Raw genomic sequence first — 21812 nt, forward strand, 5'->3', positions numbered from 1 at the left:
TTCCACTATCAGCTCTCCTCTGCTCTTTCGCTCCCCCCATCTAGAACCAGTGGCAAATCCACGAATTATATGAAAAAGTGTTCTGCAGGACACTGATAGCAACTTCTGAGTCAGAAAAACCCTATCAACTCAGTTTCCTAGACCATGCCACAGGACAGCATAGAATCAAACAAATTAACATTGGAGCTTACCATTTCGAGACAAATCAAGTTCCACCAGCTGCATGAAATTTGCTATTTCAGGAGGGAGCCGCTGGATTTCATTATCACTAAGTCCAAGTTTCCGTAACTTCACAAGCTGGAAGAAAGGCTGAAAGAAAGAAAAATTACACATCAGAAAATATTCATATAACTCAGATATAAGCATCATAAATGATGAGGAATAACTGGAAGCCGCTTTCAAAATGTGAGCTAATTAAAGTTATTGCTTGACACTAGTTATGCACATCCCTTTCAGACCTGTATCAGAATAAACATTTTGTTTTAATTTTTACATGCAAACAGACTATAACCTGTGTTTTACCTAAAATGAAAATCTATGTTAAAAACAAAAATCTGTAAAGCTTGCCATTAAAGATCATTGCAGACAGACACTAGCAAAATCCAGAGTGCCTGCTTCAAAATCATTAATGGGGTGAGGTTACCCAGTAGAGTAATTAAAAGCATCCTAATTATACACCGTGGCTCATTAGGAAGTTAATGCAGAGGGACACTTCTAAAGAACAATCCAGAAAACTGACAAAGAGTGGCTGACAAGGTCTTCTTCACTGGTGAGCGCCAAAACCAACTAGGTTACAGAGCCAGCCTCCCTCAGGAAGACTTTCTTTCCAGCCTCATATACACTGCCTGCTCCATGGCCCAGTTTCAGAAGGACTAATGAAAGTTGGGCAGGATACACACAATTTCAGGTCTTTCTTGCTTGAGGAAAAACCCAGCTCAGCCCTGTCTCTACAGTGAGGACACAGGGACAAAATGCAGACAGGATGCTAACTTTCCCAAACCCCCAGCTATGGGCTCAGAGGGTCTGGAAGCTCCCAAGACAAAAAAACACCCTAAGAAAACTGGCCAAGCTGAAAGTCAGGTCAACCCTAAGCACTGGGAGCAGCTGGTGATTGAATCTAGGCATCCCCACAAAAGTTGTGGAGCTCTTATCGCAGCTTTCCTCTCTTCCAGACAGGCCTTTGAAGTGGAGTGATTGCAAGGGGTGAGGATTTGTGAAGAATTAAATGGCTTTACATACATGTCATCTTGAACAAAACTGAACAGACTCCTCGAATTTTGAGTGAGTTTTGTGCCCCCTGGAGTGCACAGGGATTTTTATCCAGCAGTCAGAACCCGTGCATCTCACCCACTCGGGGCATGTGTGCATGCCTGTGTACCAAAGATTTTGCCATGCAGGGTAACTGGAAGATACTAGTAAGTTTGGGCTATCTGCTTGCATTTAATCACCTACAATCCCTTCTTGGAAATTAGCACCTTTTTTTAGCTTTTATTTTATATAAGTGCTGGAGTGTGTGATCTAAATGTCACTCAGTTGTAACTCAGACTGACAGAAAAAGGGGCAGTAAGACAGGTACCTTACTGGGACACAAGGTAAAAGCAGTGTGTCATGAAGGTATTATAATGCAGGTTTTCAATCTTAGTTTGAGTGTCTTGTGATCAAGTTCATAAATCAGTTTTTTAACTGCATTTTGCACTTCAGCACCAATCTTTCAATATACACTGTGGTTCCCTGTCACAGAAAAATAAAACACAACTGAAACTAATGTGTTTTCCCTCAAAAACATGGTTTCCTTTTAGGGGATAAAAAGGATAGAGCTTTAGAAAGTTTATAAACACTCAGCAACGAAAGATGCACCAGACCTGAATATGACATTTCAAAGGCATTTCTGAGTCAGAATGGCACTCCACACCCCCCCATTAAAAGTGTTTGATAACACAGTTGAAACTGTAAGAGGAAGATAAAAAAAATGTCTACAATTCTATGGTTTTAGTTCCCAAAACAACATATATTCCAATTAAAATAGCCACAAATGCTTTTTAATCCTTCATTGCCCTCAAAAGATCCCTAGCTGCACTTTCATATCATTATCATTCTTATCTTTAAACAAATGTAGCCCTTTTGATAAATATTTATCAATATGACTAAACCAAGAATCCATCAGAAGCTTAAAAAAGCACTTAAAGACACTTTTGTGAAAACATAGCAGGAGTACACCCCACAGAAGAGATCCAAATCTGTTCTAACACTCCAAAATAAATACTTGCCAAAATGTGTTCCTCAATCCAGTGTGTAGCTGCTAAACTATATGACAGTTATAAATATTGATGTCCTACTACAAATCTTCTCCTAAGCAACAGTTGTCCCTGCCAGAGATATTCAATGGCAAGTGAGTAAAAACAGAAGGAACATGGTTAAAAGAACCATCATCAAAAGCCTATTAAGAGCTAGACATCCCCAGGAAGGTTTGAGGGCCCTGACAGCACCATGTGTCAATGCTGTATATATTTATTAAATGTGCAGAGCACATTTGCAACAAGCAATATTACACAATATTTAAAAAAGCATTCCTGTTTAACTATTTAAAAGAAAAATTAACAGTTTGCATAACAATTTCTAATGAATTACACCATTTCCTAGATAAAATCAGAAACTGCGGTTACGTGAATGGCATTTCTTTGAATTCCTCCTTTGTTTTTTCTCTATAAACTACAGGACTCAATCACTCTTGCATGTTTAGTGCATCCTACTTGCATTTCAGTAACTACTCTTCCTTTATCTAAAGCACATCATTAGTGCTCTGAAGCACTGCTGGTGAAGCAAGCACCTCCTTTCAGCCATATACATTCTACCTTTCAAAAAGACCACAGAGAACAAAGAGAATCAAAAGCTTATTGAATAGAGTTCAACAAAGGTAAACATAGATACGTGTGTGTGCATAAATATCTGCACTTTCTTAAATATATGCCCCCCAGAAACACATTCCTAATTTAATGTATCCGACACAGTTCTGCCTCTATCTGAAAAGCTCTAACACGATCCAAGGTCCAAAGGGGTTATTGGCCAGAGCAGCACATCCACCCAGCATGCTTTAATAGCAGGTTTTGATTGCAGACCCAACATCTCAACAAGTATCTCGGCAACACTTTTAATGCCGAGATACTTGTTGAGATGTTGGGTCTGCAATCAAACAGCCTAATTAATAGTGCTTCAATGAGACAAATAATTCCATGAGCATAAGCACTGAAGAAGCCTACAACTTGCTATTTAGTGACAATTTCCAACCCTCAATTGAAGCTTTTCCTGCTATCAAAGAATTTATAGAGCTTTCCATTATATAGATTTGCTAAGAACATATATCTTGAACAGATCCCTTCTCGCACTGGAAAATTAACCAAGTCTCTCTCACCCGGACACATAGTTTTAAAAAAAACTTCATTCTGACAAAATTGGGTCGATGTCAGCCAACGGAATTAAAAAAAGTAAGAGATAAGTGCATGACTCACTGAGAAGTATAAACAGACAGTGTGATCCCACAGTCCTCATTTTTTATACCTTTTTTTTAAGAATACTACAACTGACACTCAATTCTAGAAAAAAAGTGAAGAGAATTAAGCCAAACTATGATTGATAAATACTTTCTCCTGTAAAAGTGGCCAAAACAATGTATCTCGCTGTTTCTTTCTATGATTCACTCCTGCAACAAAAAACATTCATGCCTGAGAATCTTCCCTGAGTGCTTCAGCACCTTACCAGATGGGAATAATAAAAATCATAAATGGAAATAGATGATGACAAAAGGCAGTTGAAGTAAAACACAGGGCACGAAGACCTATTTGCAGCTAACGCTGTTTAAGGGGAGGAGCAGTACCTCCCTGCTAGAGAGCCCTTCCAGTGCTACAAACATGTCACACTCCAAGTTCATTTGGCACAGGTAGCATAACTAAATGTTTACTGTGTTAAGCAAAACATTTCCATAAAAAGGCTAATACTATCAGCAAAGAGAATTAAAATTAGAACCCTTATGAAATCTACTGCCTAATTTTCATGATGGGCCAGCATGAGAGCAGAAATCAGAACAAGATGGAAAGGAGGAAGAAAACTGCAAATGAACTTGTTTGGGGTTTTTTTGCAGGTACTTGAGCTGTTGCTGACTAGATTAAAAATTTGTAAGCAGTTGCTCTTATGTCAAGTTTGCCTTAGACACCAATATGGATTTTCCACATATGCATGTTGCCTCGGCTTTTGAGGTTTCGTCAGGCAATTACAGTATTATATTCAGAAAGGAATTAAGTAAGCTATCAAGACACAGTATATTACTAGGATCTCATTCTTAAATATATCTATATTTTTTTCACCCATTTTCCAAACCTACAACTGACCAACTAAAGGTTATCTGTGCTTTAGAATTAAGAAGTGACACAGTAATTTAAATATAGTTTAACTCCCAATTGCATTTCTGTTTCAAATCTTACTTCAGGCTCCATTTTCTTCTCCTACATTGTAAACAAAAATTAATGGGGACACCCTTCACTTCATTCACTTCCAATCATGAGCTGTCCTCCTTCAATCATCGGATAAGGGAAAACACAGTCAATCCTTCCCCCACTCTTTTTATACTGCCTCTTCAGGCAAACACAAGCAGAAGCAGCAATTTGATTATGGTAAGCAAAGCAGTGAACAAGAGATAAAGCATCAAATCCGCGAAAAGCATCAAATCCATGAAATAACCTTGCAAGGGACTGGAGACTTTGCTGAGGAGGTAGAGAGCACTGTCAACCGTGTTGCAAGGTTATTTCACGGATTTGATGTTTTATCTCTTTTTCACTGCTTTGCTTAACATAATCAAATTGCTGCTTCTGCAAAGGGCCCCTAGAAGTTAGTGTTTTGCCTGCACCATTGCACAGCTTCAGTGAGAACAGGGGAAGCCCAACCTCTCTTTAGGCGAACATGCTGCTTAGTGGTCAGGACACTATGAGGAGAATGAGGACTAAATCCCGTAATGAAGCAGCAGCACTGAATTCAAGCATTCTGCTTCCTTGGGATGGGTTTAATAACCAGGCTCTGGCACAAGTATACATGCACATTCTCCCTGTTTGTCTGAAGGGCAAAGGCAGAGAGGGAAGGGAGAGCTTTTCCTCATTCCTCCCCACCCCATTTCTGTCGAAGTCATTGATAGAATGGTCTTCGGAAGACCATCAATACGGGTCACTCAATGCTAAGGATTCCAAGAGGGTAGGACACTCAATGCCCTACACTAACCAACTGGTGGGATTTCAAACATCACTTCTACTCTGGTCACCCAGTGGACACACCAGTCTGGAGCTGACAAGAGCCACAGCCACGCTTACACACTCAGTGAGCTGCAATGCACCCTGCACTCCACTCAAGCCTCAAGGCACCCCCAGCTGAAATCCACAACTAACTTGTAAGCAAAAGAACTCTTTCTAGGATGCAATCCTGTACATCATTGCCTTAAAATCCATCCCTGAGACTCCTGCCAGTAGCACAGGTGGGAGCACTGAGGAAACCCGGCAAGAGCACAGAAAACAGACACCTTCCTCTAGAAGCGCATTCAAACCAGCTGCACAGTGAAATGCTGCAGAAGCCAAATCCTACTTTGGATTCATGAAGTGTGAAAGGAGATCTCACCAGACTCAAGTGAAGCCTAGCATGGCCATTATCAGCTTGGCATCTCCCACAAAGCCTGCTAGCAACACCAGGATCCCTCAAGTCACTCCATCCGCTTTCACCTCTGAGCAAGGACAGCTGGCAAGGGCAACAGGGTTTCACAAATACAGATCCCACATGATCCTTTGGGCCAAACATACTTTAATTTTCAAATAAAGTACTACATGAGATACTGAAATGATTACTGAGGGCAGGGGCTAACTCACAGTGCAGCACAGCAGAGTCATCATCCAATTGATGACTGCATCAAACTGATGACTCTGCATCTCCTCGCCAGCCATGAGGAGATGCAGCAGCAGCTGGTAATGGACAACAGCACACTGACCTCTGCCCGCCTGCTCAGTGGCAAGCTGGCAAATAGACAACTGCTCCACGCAGCTGAGGTCTCTAATTCTGTCTTCACATACATCATGGGCAAACCCAGAACTGTTACAAACACACAGCATGGTGAAATTCTGTTTCATTTGCCCAGCCATGTCTGTAGAATATATTCAAGCTGTATTTTGGTCTTGCAGCATCCTAGTACCAACTTTGTCATTATGAATATTAATGAAAAACATAATGGAGGCGGACATTCCAGCAGGAGTCCATACAAAACATGAATAAAATTACCAGATTTCAAAATAAGAGGAAGCATTAATGAAAGATCATGGGCACATATCCTAAACAGAACCAGATGCTGCGACTGCTGTCTTCCCCACCAATGGATGCTTTAAAGCCCAAAAAAGCATCAGTCAAGCAAGAAGGGCTATGGGGGAAAGATCTAGAGGAGACAGAGCAAGAAGTATAACAAATGCCTCACTGAAGCTGGCATTCTACACCTACTTGCTATGTTTCTGGCACCCTATTTTCAAAGCACCTGCCATTTTCTGAACTACTGAAAAGGATAGGCCAAATGCAGGTCCTAGTCTCAGTTGTTACCATCCATTTTAAAAACCAAATAGGGGACTATCCACTAGCCATCAAAAACCAATACACTGCAGCACTGAATCAAAATGCCGCACTACTGAGTGATGCATCGAGCAGGTTGCCTCATACTGTTTCCTGGCAGGCAAGGACTTACTTTCTCTTTTATGTCAATTAAGCAGAGGCAACAAAGGTTAAAGCGCACTCAATGTCATAGCTGTTCCAGTACAGTGGACTGTACAGTACAAGGACTACCTCTGCCTTTAAGAGAGGCCAGAAAACATCTGCTACAACAAAATATGGATTCATTTCAGTCAAATGCATTTGCCATTTGGAGGAAAAAAAAAAAAAAGAACACAACCAAAGCCCACATTTAATCTCACTAATGAATTTCTAGCATGCATTTTTCCAGTATACAACACTGTTGGCAGGAGGTAGTGTCTTTTTTTAGACCAACTGATATAATTAGAAAATCAAATTTATTTTAGAGTTACTGATACATAATCTCTGCCCACAAACCTTGTCTCATCTGTGTACACCACACAGAGAAGGGGATGCTACCGGTTTACTACAACAGTACCTCCCTTACAAAAATGTCCCTGAGTGGCAGCATAAACGTCTTTCTTACCAACCTCTTCCAAGCAGAATCCTAAACATAACAAAGTTTGTTTTCTGAAGTCCAGTGTTGTGATGCTGCTTATTGCTCTGTTCCCTCCTCTCAGGACCCTAAACTCCACCATCTCACAGTCACTACAGCCAAGGTGACCAAGGTCACCACAGCTACTGCAACCCTGACCTTCACATTTCAACCTGCCCTTTCTTGTTTGTAAGTATACAGCCTAACAGAGCATCTCTGTCCATTGATTCCTTGAGTACCTGGTTTAGGAAGCCATCAATTGCACTCCAAAAACCTCCTGAATTGCTTATGTCCTGTTGTGTTGCCCTTCCAGTTGTCACAGTGGTTCAAAACACATGTGATGACCTGGGCCTGCAAACATAAGGCTTCTTCCAGTTATGTGAAGAAGGCATCATCTACTACTTCATCCTGATCAAGCAGTCTACAGCAGATATCCAAAACAATGTCACCAACTAATCCCAGCCTGCTCTCAGTTGGCCCGTCCCAAAGCAAAACTTCACACATCCCTGCTGCTCTCTCATACAAAGCGCAACTCCCCACCCTTGCCTTCCTGGCCTGTCCTTCTTAAAGAGCCTGAGTTCATCTGTTGCAGCACTCCAGCCACGTGATATATCCCACCACGTCTCTCCAAACCCAAGGAGATATATACACTTGAAAAAAGACATTTACAACTTGAGAAGTCATAAGCACAAATTTAAAGAGAGATATAGTAAATCATCATCTCTTTCCATAGCAGATTCCTGGCCACTGACCAAACAAGTGTCTTTCAGGCTTATGGTTGCATAATGGGAGAAACTATGGTAGAACAGTGAAATTCATGCCAAAATTTGGAAATTTTTTTCCTGAGAAAGAAGGGTGGTATGGGAAGAATAAAGGGACTTCTTAAGGAGCTTTTACATCATTTTGGTAAGGTTAACAGCACCCTGGATTTCAAAACCACACAGAATAGATACAGACAGTGCTGAATGCCAAGCAGCAGGAGACCATCGGCATCTCTCAGAAAGAAAGTGGGGCACAGGAAGAGGCCAGGATTTGACCAGGTTTGTCAGGGAAGGGGTCTCGCATCAATCACATCAAATAACTCTACAGAGAAGCTTTAGAATGTAGCACCAACAAGAGAAATTACAGATGGAAGATAGACTCTGTAAGCTCAAACAGAGAAACTAAATGATTCAGAGCTGCATTAGATTAGGTTTACGAACACTACATAAAAATCATTCCCCAAATTAAAAAAAGAGTTCAGCAGACTCTTAAGCTAAACTACATGCATACAAAACTTTTTTTTTTTTTGCCACTGGAGTTTTCCAGAAACAGCATCTGCAAAAAGTCTCATGGGAAAGTGGTCATTATCCTTTGAGTTAAACAACTGAGCAGCAAAAAGACATAACAGGAGCAAAACAAGAGTTATAAGCTATTTCTACCACCCACCAATGCAAAGAATACTAGTGATTTAATACAAAGGCCAAAACATAATACTGCATTCAAAGGTTCATAAGATATTTTTTTCTTTTCATCAGTGGAAAAAAATACGCAGAGATTCAGTATTGTACTGCAAATTCCAGGCACAGAGAAATTAAGTTGACAGGATGTATTTGCCCTTAAATTCCAAAGTACGCAAGCAGAAAACAACTACAGACTTTCATCAACTACAGACTGATCTATAGAACTGAAAGCATTTTATTTTTATCTGATGCTTTTCATTAGAGAAGCTATTGAAACGCATCATGCAGAATGTGTTATTTTCTTCTATCAAAGCAATTTGCCAGAAAGCCTACTCTCCAGTGAAGAATAGTTTTTGACATGTAGCAAATTATATACTACACATTAGAGCTTGAGTTGAAAAAGTCTTCAAGTTTTCACTCCTAAGGAAAATAAAAATGCTACAAGTTTAGAAAAAAAAAAACACAAACTACATTTTTAAGTTGCTCTATGCACACTGGAGACCACTTACTATGTTTTTTTCCAATGAAATCAGATACACTAAATAGTCAACAGAAGACACTTAGGATCCAATACAGGAAAAGGAATTATTTAAGCAAGTTAATAGCCACACTCTACCACCAACTCCATATATAGCCCATCCTTTTGAGACCAAAGGGTGCAGCTCTTTAATTTGTCTTGTAAAGCAGAAGTGGTGAGAAGCATGCTGACAGCTAGAAACTGCTGTTCTGTGGGAAAGCAGCCACATCTGCCAAGAAAGGCTAGAGAGAGACCTCAGTATTGTGGAAAACCACCAGCAGCTTAATAGTACACAGCCTGCTCCTCCAGCACATCCCACCAGGCTGGCTTATCCTGCAGGAAGGGCAAGAGCAGAGAAGGGAACCTGGGAGGCAGCAGAAGGGAAAGGGAAAGACCAGGGTACTAAAAAAGAAATGTTTGCAAGAGCAGTCAAGAATCCAGCACAGAAGGGACAGGAGAGGAACCAAAACGTCAGAAACAGAAGGCAGACAGAGCTGTTTAGGCTGGAGGAAGTAAGGAAGATGCTGGAACATCAAGGACAGGAGAGGATGGGAAAGTATGAACACGCAGGGCAAGGAGTCTGAGACACCAGTGGTAACGACAGTAAAAGGTCGCTGTCATAAGCACAAGTTTTCCATCACATAACTGGGAACGGGAGCAAACAAGGGACCCAGGGATCCAACAGAGTCATTAGAGACCTTGAAAAAGAATCAGTTTATTGACATGGGAAACCAAAAGAATCTCTCTGCAGTAGCAAAATGATACAAAAAATTTGTAAGTTACTGTACAAATATAAATTATTACCTTGTATTCCTAATAAGCTGACAGGTATAGCTTAGATAAAAAAGGTATTTGTAAGAAAAAGGAGGTCACAGAAACTGAATTCTTTTCCTAGTCCACATATGCATTAATGTACAAAGAAGCAAACATGGGAAGGAGTGGAAACAACAGGGGCAAAGAGATCGATCTCCCTCTGCTTCTCAAACATTTCAGGTGTCTTCCAGATGGACCCTTCCTACCCCTCTCCCCTTAGAAAAAGGTAAAGAATTCTACTATACATTTGGGTCAGCCAACAGAACAAAAATAAAACCAACAAAGTAATTCCTTCAAAATAATTCAAGTGTATTTCTTGTTTCTCTTTAGGATACTTCCAACGACTCTCATAACGTACAATGCAACAACAGTGCTGGGTCTTTCTGCTGGTCATTTCTCATAAAGATGCTACAGCAATTTCCTAAGTTCTGTCTTTTGAGGGGATTTTTATGTGTGTTTGTTCTGTTGGGTTTTTTTCAGTAACACCCTAACATATGCCATGCTCTGTTTAAAGGCCTCTGAATAAGAGAAGTTTAAAGTATGCTAACAAAGACTACTTCTGTACCTCAAGATGGAGATTTTAGGGTGTATTAAAGTGTATTCTTTTACTGGTGTATTGGATTAAACCAACCAAAGAACACCTTTTATTGCTACTTGATAGAAACAGGAGCAGGGAGAAACAGGGAAAAGAGGGGAACCATGTGCATCTAACACAAGATGCCTCATCAACTTGAGTGAAATGCAGCAAGTCCATGTCTTTCACCATGCCACTTGCTGATATTTATCTCCCTCAGAAAGCTTTACATTTGAAGGGATGAAAAAAAAAAGTGCAAGTGGAAAGAAAGCGGATGTCTAGAGATAAAGCCATCATTACTGTCTCTAACTTGTAGCCATGGCAAAGCTGGTAAAAGAACTCAGCAATATCTGTTTGATTTCAGAGAAGCATTACAAGACCTCCTGCCTGCTGTAATAGACCTTTCAGACCACAACTGTCCACACTGGGAAAATGAGGTCATGTGCAGAACAAAGAGCTGAGCAGCAGAGTTGGGGGTTTCCTCCTCCATTCAACTGTGGCAACTTCTGCTACAAGTCACAGAGTCTACAGGGCTCTTCACTATTCCAAGGTGAGGCTTTACAGCAGCAATTTCCCTTAGGAGGATCACAACCACCTCAGTGACACGAACACCTTATCGGTTTTAAGGGATTATATTATGGCATCAGCACAGCCCGCAGATGACTCACCAGGAATCGGCACAGATCACTGTGAACTTCAGGACTTCCTCAAGCACAGGAAAACACCTAACTAACCAGCCAGTGAGTTACACTTGCTTAGGGCCTGACTTGCTTAGGCCTCAACTGAGTCCAAACACTGCTTGATTTTGTTTTAATGCCTTTATGCACATAGGGAAGAAACTTAATGGAGGTAAGGTCAGACTAATATAATGAATTACACTAAATTAAGGGTGTAACAACCACTAAGATCTACGCTGATCTAACAGTTTGTTAATTACACACCCTACTGATTTCTCTCGTATTTTGTCTACCACAGGTATGGTCTATCCCAGTTTTTTGCACTTATTTCCAGTTCTGTATCTGTACTTTGTATTGGCACTACCCTTTTAATATAAGGGGAATGAACAGTGTACCCTTGTAGCTATCTTCCACTGAGAGATCTTCCACTATTCTCCTGAACCAGATTCCTGTAGCAGAACTTTTAGAACTATTTGCTGGTAGAAAAGTTGAACAGGGCTTTTCCCATCAGTTTCCACTTTCAACAGATTAGTTTCACATCCAGGATTGTAGTCATATTTTTGTATCTGAACATTCTGCAGCATCAACACTTACCTGAGATGATGGCACTATATTCCATTTATCAGAAATCATTAATAAGGAACTGACAAGGAAAGTTCATAGGTTCGTGCATAATAAAAATGCCTCCCTGCATTGCTGACAAGGTACAAAGTACTTAAGGCAGATACTACAAGTATGTTTCTGTAGTTGTATTTCATCGGGTTCTTCCTAGTCCAGCTAGAAACCCACAAACATATTCCTAGAGTATATTTAGGCACTCCTGTAATATGATCTATGGACATTCAAAAAAAAAAAAAAAAAGATAAACCAAACTTCTAACTTCACTTTTTACTTGATTCCACCTCAGTGCCAAGGAGCCTGCTTTGGTTTTGGTTTTTTTTAACCCCCTCAGCTATTTCTTACACGTACAGGACTTAATATGCAGTCACAGGTAAGTAATGGGAAGAAGTAGTCTTTTTAACCACCACAGGACAAAAAAAAAGGCTATTGCATGTATTACAGTTCAAGGAAGACAGGAGAAACAACAGATCGTTGCACTCTATTTACAGAAATTAATACCATATAACACAATGAACAGACATCATCATTTACATTTGTACACAGCAACCAGTTGGTGGTGGATTTATTACTTAAAAAAATAATTCAGAGAGCCACAGGTTTCAATTGGATTTCAGTCACAAGCACATTCAACACCCCTGCAATAAGACAACAAGCCTGAAAGCCAACACTAAGAAGAAAAGTCTAGTACAAAGAGACTCCTGAGTCTAGTCTGTGCACAAAGCCAGTAAAAACTGCTGGAAGTAAAAATAGCACCCACACACAGGCTATGTAAACCAGTTTTGCTCTACTTCAGAAGGATAAAGAGCTCAGTCACAACACGATGAAAACTTGTGCCTAGGTTTTTCAAAAGAAAAAGTCAAATTTAATATGTCAGTTCAACTGGACATCTTTACTACTGCTTATAGGAAAACCTAGCCACCCTGATTACTCTTACTACATAGAGTGAAAAAAAGTTTACTTAGTGCACTGAATTTCAAAAAGGAAAAAGTAAGACTGTTTAAGTCTGCGTATGAACAGAGGAACTTTGATTCAGGTGGAAACAAAGGTGCTTTTGAAAATTTTTCTGACTAGTGAGTTCAGTTTCTTGTATTCCAAGTTATTAAGAGTCCACGCATTTTTAACGTGTAGCTGCCAGGTAACACTTCCCCTCTAGTGTCTACCACCACAGCTCACAAGGGTTCACCAACTCTACCAACCACAGCTCACAAGGGTTCTGAGGTGTCCAAAGTTTAAAGAGGAAACACGGAAAAAAGCCCATGGTTCATCAAGTCAGAAGTAGAACATGCCTCCCACTCCACTGCATCTGTGGAGTGGAACAGTGCCTCACTGGAATCACTGTAGCAAAACCAGCAAATGCCACCTGGAGAGACAGCAAAAGGTACCACCTCGATGTCTCAAAACCGTGTTGAATTTAAAGTGAATTCACCTTTGACAATACTACCAATAAAACAGTATGCACAAAAATCAGGCTACATCTTTCAAGCGAGAAGCAAAACACTGACAACTGTGCGGGACTTACACCGAGACACAGAAAAGGTTTATATGTCTCCCGTGTTTTGCATGATGACGTTTCCGGCAGAAGAAGGCAGAAACGGGAACGCTGTTACTTGTTGGAGGGTTTTGGTTTTCCCATGTACAGAGCAGACAGTATCTATCGAAAAGGGAAAAAGGGGAGGGTTGAATACCCTCCAAGGTCTCGTAATTCCGATGACGTGAACGTTAATCACAACATATACTCATGTCCTGTGACTCCGGCATTAACCCCCTGCCCTCAAACAGGACCTTTCCTCCTGCAAGACGCGGGTCTTCACGCTTTGCTCGTGAAAGCTCGTTTACCACGGAAGCAGGGAAACGCAAAATGCTAGTGCGAAACTCCGGCTCTTCCTTTAACTCCTAGGGCTGCCACCAGAGACCGACGGCCCCGGGAACCCCGCACCGCAGCCCCGGTGCGGGCGCGGCGCCGCCTCCTCTCGCGGGCGCTGCACCGGGAGCCCGGCGGGCACCTGCCGGGGCGGCTCACCTGGACCCCGCCCGGGGCGGCGGCGGGGCCGGGGCCGCCCCCCCGCTCCCGTTCCCGCTCACCTTGGGCAGCTCGCGGAGCTGGTTGGCGTCCAGCAGGAGCTCCTCCAGGCTGCGGCTGTAGCGGTAGATCTCCTCGGGCACGGCGGCCAGCGAGCAGTGGCGCTTGTCGATGGACTCCACATGGCGGTTGCACCGCCACAGGGGGATGCAGTGGAACATCGCCCCGCCGCCGGGGACCGCGGGGCGGGCGCCGCCGCTCTCCGCCGCCCCCTCCTCGCCGCCGTCCGCGGGAGGTGCCGTCCGCTCCGCCGCCGCGCAGCGCGGGTCCCGCCGAGCCCGCGGCCGCAACCCGCATCCAGCGCGCCGCCGCCGGCGGCGGGAAGCGGCTCCGGGCGAGAGCGGCGACCCCGGGAGAACAATGGGCGGGAGCCGGAGCGGGGCGGGACTGGGGGCACCCCCCTAGTAGCTCTCGGCGGGCCGCTGCCCTCCCTGCAGGGGCATCGCGGGGCGCCGAGCGCAGCGCTGCCGGCGGCCGCCGCGCATTCCCGCGCCTGACCCGGAACACAGGCGGCCGCTCCCGCTCCCCCTCCCCTCCTCCCCCGTCCCGGCTGACATCAGCGGGGCCGGGCCCTGCCGCCCTGCCCCGCCCCGGGCCCGGACCCGGCCCGCCGCTCGCACACCGCCCCGCTCCCGCCCCGGCGCCGCCTCGCCCCAGGCACCCGGGGGCGAGCGCCCACACAACTTTCTGCCAAGGAAAAAGACGCTCCGGCACGGAGCTTCCCCGGCTAGAAGCGTACAGCACTGCCCGGCAGCGGGGGCTCCGCACGGTGCCGCTACGCCCCGGGGGCTCGGGGGTCCCGGGGCGCTCCCGGCAGCGGCCGGGCTCTGCCATCGCCGCGGCGTCTGCTGCGGGACCGGCCGTGTCACACGGTCCGCAACGACTGGGAGTGCCGGGGAGCGGTTTGGGACACTCATTTTACCGGCTTTGGGACATGCCGATACTTACCTGAGGTGCCCGCGAACACTGAGCGGGAGCTTGCGCACCGCGCTCACAGTTCCTTCTCAATTGTTAAAACATAACACTGTCTGGAAAGTAACACAACAAAATGTATGGAACGCTCTCTAGGTACTTTGGCCGTGGATAACGTTTTTCTTCTCAATTTGCTATCCTCAAGGCTTTCTGAAATAAGTTGTTTTAAAATCCACTTTCAAAAGGCCTGATTGTAAGGTCAGAAGGGTTAGTAAAGACAAATACTCCAGCAGCCCTCTGCCCGTGTCTGTCGCCTCTGGACTCCGGCAGTCCAACTCCAAACCCCTGCGAGGGGGGTGATGTCCTCCTGAGCTCCTATGGCAAAACACAGTCTCAAAGGATCTTGTCTTTCTGGTTGCATAATAGCAATTTTGTAATCTACACAGTGACACAAAATACTTTTGAAAACAGGCAGTTAACATCAGAGCTGCTCTAGAAATACTGCTAATTTCTTGCATAATTATTATTGGGTGCAGATATAGGAATAGGAAAGAGAGGGAGTTTATTGTAATCATCTCTGTTCTTCAATCCCTGCCTGGTACTGACAATACTTAATCTTACAAAGTTGCAATGTATTTATTGTTGGGTTCTTCTTAAATCAGCAGATCAATCTTGCAAACTACACTTGTTAAATTTCTGTGGGAATTGGAGTGATCTACCTTTTTTTGGTTTTAAAGAGGACATTTTAGGTGCTTGTGTACTGTTATTCTTTGCTGACTCACAAAATGGGAAACTTTAAAAATATTACTGTTTTCTTATAAATCATGGCTGGGCTTCGCGAACGAAGATTTGGGAAGGCTCTATCCACATTTGCTACAGGCGCGCTGGTGGCTTATGAGGCCAATCCGTGACAGACATATCCGATTGCAAAAGGCACAGCAGAAAGACTCCTTAGATGGTGTATTCTGCAATACACGGTTCTTTCTGCGTTGCCTTTTTTCCTCGAGGGTGATCCTGCGTGCTTTCTCAAAGGCATCAGCTGCGTTATAGATGGTGTGTCTCCAGGCCTCCCGATTTGAGGCCAGAGTAGACCAGTTATGGTGATCAATATGGCCAAGGCTGAGATGTTGTTTCAGGGAGTCCTTGTATCTTTTCTTCGGGGCTCCTCTCATGCGGCAGCCAGTGGCAAGTTCACCGTAAAGCAAGATCTTAGGGAGGCGGTGGTCCTTCATCCTGGAGACATGACCTGCCCAACGCAGCTGTGTTCTCATCAGCATGGCCTCAATACTTGTGATAGCTGCTTGCTCTAGAACAGATGTGTTGGTGACATAGTCTGACCAGTGGATGTTTAGAATTGTACGGAGGCAGCGTTGATGGAAGCGTTCTAAGAGACGCAGGTGGTGGCGGTAGATGACCCATGATTCAGATCCATATAAGAGAGTAGACAACACTATGGCTTTGTAAACACTGATCTTGGTGCTTTTCTTCAAGTGTTTATTACGCCATACTCTTTTATGGAGTTTTCCAAAAGCACTATATGCCTTTGCTAATCTGTTGTCTATCTCTCCGTCAATCTTACCGTCTGAGGAGATGAGGCTACCGAGGTAATTAAACTGTTGGACTGATTTGAGCTCTGATTGACCAATGGTGATGTGGGGATGATGGGGGACATCCTGAGGTGCAGGCTGATGGAGGACCTCTGTCTTCTTTAAGCTGACTTCCAGCCCAAAGAGCTCAGCAGCATCTGCAAAGCAGGATGTTAAACGCTGCAGAGCTGCTTCTGTGTGGGCAACAAGGGCGGCGTCATCAGCATAAAGCAGCTCCCGGACAAGATGGTTTAAGGTCTTAGTGTGGGCCTTCAGTCGCCTTAGATTGAATAGACTTCCATCAGTACGGTATCGAATGTAGATACCGTCCTGATCATTGAGGTCTGCTGTGGCCCTTTGGAGCATCATGCTAAAGAAGACGGTGAATAGGGTAGGAGCGAGAACGCAGCCTTGTTTCACACCATTCTTAATTAAAAAGGGCTCAGAAAGTGTGTTGCCATATCTGACTTGGCCATGCTGATCCTCATGGAGTGAGATGATCATTTTGAGGAATTTAGGGGGACAACCTAAACGTTCCAAAATCTGCCACAGACCTCTTCTGCTCACAGTGTCAAAAGCCTTAGTGAGGTCGACAAAGGTTACATAAAGACCTTTGTTCTGTTCCCTACACTTCTCTTGCAGTTGTCTGAGGACAAATACCATGTCTGTGGTGCTCCTGTTGGCTCTGAAACCACACTGACTTTCAGGAAGGATACCTTCTGCTATAGTGGGTATTAGTCTGTTCAAGAGTATTCTTGCCAGGATTTTGCCAGCAATGGAGAGCAGAGTAATACCACGATAGTTTGAGCAGTCAGATTTAATTCCTTTCTTCTTATACAAGGTGATGATGACTGCATCACGAAGGTCAGATGGTAGTTCGCCGAGTTCCCAACAGCGCACCACGAACTCATGGAATTTGGTGTGGAGTGCAGGGCCCCCATGTTTCCAGATTTCAGGTGGAATTCCATCAATCCCAGCTGCCTTGCCAATTTTCACCTGCTGTATGGCCTTGAGGGTTTCTCCTAAAGTGGGGGCAGTATCCAATTCATACTTTACTGGTTGTTGTGTGATGGACTGAATTGCTGAGTCTTGGACTGTGCGGTTGGCACTGAAAAGAGTCTGAAAGTGTTCAGACCATCGATTCAGAATGGAGGTTTTATCTGTCAGAAGTGTTTGACCATCAGCGCTGAGTAGAGGGCTTTGTACCTGGTATGTAGGCCCGTATGCTGTTTTCAAGGCCTCATAGAAGCCTTTGTGATCACCTGTATCTGCGCATAATTGAGTTTTTTCAGCTAGGTCAATCCACCATTTGTTCTGGATGTCACGGAGTTTCTGTTGGAGCTTGCTGCATGCGAGACGAAAGGCTGCTTTTCTTGCGTGACAGGATGGCAGTGCAAGGTGTGCTTGGTGGGCGGTTCTCTTCTTCCTCAACAAGTCTTGGATTTCTTGGTTGTTTTCGTCAAACCAATCCTTGTTCTTCTTGAGGGAGAACCCTAAGGATTCTTCGGAGGATTGCAGGATGCTGTTTTTAATATGATGCCAGATTGTTTCAGGAGAGGAATCTGCAGAATTTTTGGGAATGTTATCGAGCTTAGTTTGAAGGTTTGCCTGGAAACTGTCTCTTACTGTGGCTGATTGGAGATTGTTAACTTGGAGTTTTCTCCTTGGGATGCTGCCCCTTTTTGGTTTGATTTTGATCTTGAAATTGAGTTTACAGCGCACCAGCCGATGGTCTGTTTGGCATTCTGCGCTGGGCATCACGCGGGTATGGTGGACATCGCGGACATCTCTCCGTCGCACCAGGACATAATCGATGAGGTGCCAATGCTTAGAACGGGGGTGCATCCAGGTTGTCTTCAGACTATCTTTCTGCTGAAAGATAGTATTAGTGATGGTGAGTTGTTGCTCTGCACAGAATTCTAGCAGAAGTCGACCATTATCATTGCAGTTTCCAACACCATGCTTGCCTAATACACCTTTCCAAGCTTCAAAATTCTTGCCTACTCTGGCGTTGAAATCACCAAGGATAATGATCTTATCGTCTGCAGGGACCTTTTGGGTAAGGAGGCGCAGGTCAGTGTAAAATTTATCTTTTTCAGCAGGGTCAGCTTGGAGAGTTGGGGCGTATATACTAAAGATGACAACATGTTGCTTGTTGTTTAGTGGAAGGCGTAGGGAGATAATGCGGTCAGAGTGACCTGTCGGCAGATTTTCGAGTTTAGGAACAATAGAGTTTTTGATCATGAAGCCGACTCCTGAGAGGTGTTTTTCGGTTCTGGGCTTGCCTGACCAAAAGAGTGTGTAACCGGCACCATGTTCTCTGAGGCTGCCTTCTTCATGAAGGCGAACTTCACTGAGAGCGGCAATGTCGATGTTGAGACGAGCCAGCTCATGGGCAATTAGGGCAGACCGACGCTCAGGACGTCCGCTATCTGCAGAATCGAGCATGGTTCTGATGTTCCAACATGCTAGAGTTAGTTTAGGTACACCTTTGGAGGCAGGTGCGTGCCTTTGACTTTTCTTTGTGCGACCGCATTGGAGGAAGATGCCCGTTGGTCTGCGGTTAACCAACCGGGTGAAAGTGGAGATGAGCTTTGTTTAGGCCACCTTTTCTAGGCCCCTCTCCGAGTGGAGCAAGCAGTGCTGTCCTTGGAAAGGCTGCTTGGTCGTTCAGGGTGCTGCCTCAAGAGACTGTCATCTCCGGTCAGTCTCAAATGACCAATATCCTGAACCGCCTGCATGCAGGGTTGAGTCTGCGGCTCCCAGTGCATCTTTCACCTGCCGTTTCGACCCTCGCCCGTCGCTACAGGACTTTTTGCATGCGGGTAAAGCCTTCAAGCCTGCGCAATGGATTTTTTAGGTGAGATGCAGTATGCGCGGAACTGAACCCACCCTTTAGTCCTGAGGTTCATCTGCCAGGGCCGAGCGAGCTTGGACGGTGGCAGTGAGGTCCTCAGGATGTAGGTTTGATTAGAGTGACCTTCTCTTAGATGGATGGCCTTACAGGGCTAAGCGAGCTCCATCTGCCCGGGTTTGGGATTAGAGTTGTCCTTCTCCTAGGATGACTGCCAGAAGGCTAATGAGCTCATCCTACCCACAGATTTATTGTATCTGACCCTATAGTTTTGACCTGTCTGGCATGGGCGACCCTACCAAAGGCATGTACCATCGCCAGCGTAGCTCGCAACCACATAGGGGTATACAGGTTGCATTCTTACTATTAAAAACGATTAGGCCAAGTCTTACACTACCTAGTTTTCTGCCATCTGTCTATATTCAATCCCAGGGAAGCACCCGGGATCAGCACTTTGTCCTGACCAACCTTACAGGATGTAACAGATAAATCCAGGACATACCAAACCTGGGCAGTAGCCACGGGTGAACCAAAAACAAACAAACGAGCGAAACTGTTCTGGCCACCGTACCCATCTAGGGCTCGAGGCCCTCTCTAGGCCCCAGCCCGACCGAGATCTCCAAGCCCCAGAGGAAACTATTATCCACTCTGAACTTGTCCTCCCCCCACCGTGTTTCCTCATATCTTCCCACGCACTACTTACCTGACCACCCTCCAGTCCGAGGACCCCCACAGCCTCCTTGTTACCCCCCCCTCCCCAAACCAGACCGGCAAACCTCTGTGTATTCCGAGGCTTCAATTCTCCTTTCTCTCCTTTCGCACGAGGGCACAAGGTCACACCGGCGAAGCTCCCTCTCTCCTTTCCCGCTGGGGGGGGAGGGGACCGGGTGCGGCCCCGCGCGGGACCCCGGGGCGGCCCCGCGCGGGACCCCGGGGCGGCCCCGCGCGGGACCCCGGGGCGGCCGCGCGAGAACCGCGGGAGCGACCCCGCGGCCGCGCGAGAACCGCGGGAGCGACCCCGCGGCCGCGCGAGAACCGCGGGAGCGACCCCGCGGCCGCGCGAGAACCGCGGGAGCGACCCCGCGGCCGCGCGAGAACCGCGGGAGCGACCCCGCGGCCGCGCGAGAACCGCGGGAGCGACCCCGCGGCCGCGCGAGACTTTCTTATAAATACCTTTTTTTTTAAAAAAAATACCTTTTAAAAATCCATCAGAACCAATAGTTTCTTCCTTCCATCAATATATCCAGTAATTACAAAAAATCATTCATAAATGTGTTCATGTGTGCTCAGAAACAGGGTGGGCATGCACCAGCACCCTCAGGCCTTCCCAGCCCCAAGCAGGAGGTTAGATAACTATTAGATAACTACAAGACAGGAGAAAATCAAACTAACATATTGTGCATTGGCACAGAGCTTGGCAAAGTCAGGGATCCAGGAAGCTACCCAGTAGATCTTAGAGGTGGAAATGAGGAAGACCATCTCCATCACACTTAGTGGGTCCCAGCCAGTGGCCAGCCAGGCACTGCAGATGCACTTCTTCCAGCTGTTGGTGAGGTTGGTCCTCCCTCACAGCAGGCAGAAGGGCCAGGTTCAGAAAATCAAGCTTCCCGTGGCAGCTCCACCCCAAGATCTGTCAATGGAGGTATTGAATCAGATGCAGGGAAAATGGAGGCTAAGCAGAGACCAACTGAGCAAGTATTGAGGCAAATTTGAGGCTCAAACTGTTCAAAAGCCTCTGAGACCAACCGAGATTTGCTACCAAGATCGCTTTGCCTAAATTCAGTGACCTTTGTGCATTTGTTCCTAGGGAACCCTCTGAAGAAGTGAGACTATGGGGGAGCTTTGCAGTGGGGCACGTGAACAAGGGAGGGCTGCAGCTGACTACCCCTGGTACGAATAGGACATGCAGCCCTATATAGGACTACATCATGGGGATGGGTTGACATCAAAGCATTCAAAGCTGGAGAACAATGAGACTTGCTTAATTGGCAAACAGAAGGATGAACATATTGACTCCTGATGTCCAGCTCTAAAAAACAGACATGAGTGGGGCCTCAGGACCTCCTGTACATCTTCTGCTCAGCGGGAAGCATTCGCATTGTCCCACAGCTGAGTCTGACATCAGGCAAGAGCGCTAGCAGTGGCCTTGGTGGGAGGGATCTCATGCCTTATAATGCTCTCTGTCCCACTGTCTTCTGTGCTGCTTGAGAGAAATGCCCAGCATGCCCTTGAGACAGAGAGGGCTTCGGATCCCAGCACACTGATCTATCTTGGAGGCTTGCAAACAGCTTGAGCCTTTCTTGCATGACACGGACACAAAGTTTGACATGAGGTGTCACTTTTGCAGATGCTGTCATGTGTCTCATAACTAGGCCTCACTTTGACAAGTCTAGACAGTAACAGGAGGGTGATTGACTATTGGGTAAGTCTGTGTACTTCAATGAAGAATGAGTCAAACTATTTGCATGCTTCTTGTATGTGTCGGCGAGTCCAGGGGACAGA

The 21812-nt window shown here is 45.3% G+C and overlaps 1 protein-coding gene across 2 annotated transcripts in view; it reads right to left on the reverse strand.

Moving 5' to 3' along the window:
• LRRC1 (leucine rich repeat containing 1) overlaps positions 1 to 14235 on the reverse strand; it is a 65858-nt gene extending 51623 nt beyond the window's left edge. The window contains exons 1-2 of one of the 2 annotated variants that reach the window (XM_064650335.1): positions 13961 to 14235; positions 192 to 309 (exon numbers count right to left, since the gene is read on the reverse strand). In XM_064650335.1, the coding sequence (XP_064506405.1) occupies positions 192 to 309; positions 13961 to 14119 (277 nt within the window). In that variant the 5' untranslated portion in view covers positions 14120 to 14235. Of the gene's footprint in view, positions 1 to 191; positions 310 to 13397; positions 13546 to 13960 lie in introns of those variants that run through there. The other variant, XM_064650337.1, reaches the window with a different exon arrangement.
• Between the last annotated feature and the right edge of the window lie 7577 nt (positions 14236 to 21812).

Source organism: Pseudopipra pipra, chromosome 3 (assembly GCF_036250125.1).
Source record: "Pseudopipra pipra isolate bDixPip1 chromosome 3, bDixPip1.hap1, whole genome shotgun sequence".
Lineage (NCBI taxonomy): Eukaryota > Metazoa > Chordata > Aves > Passeriformes > Pipridae > Pseudopipra > Pseudopipra pipra.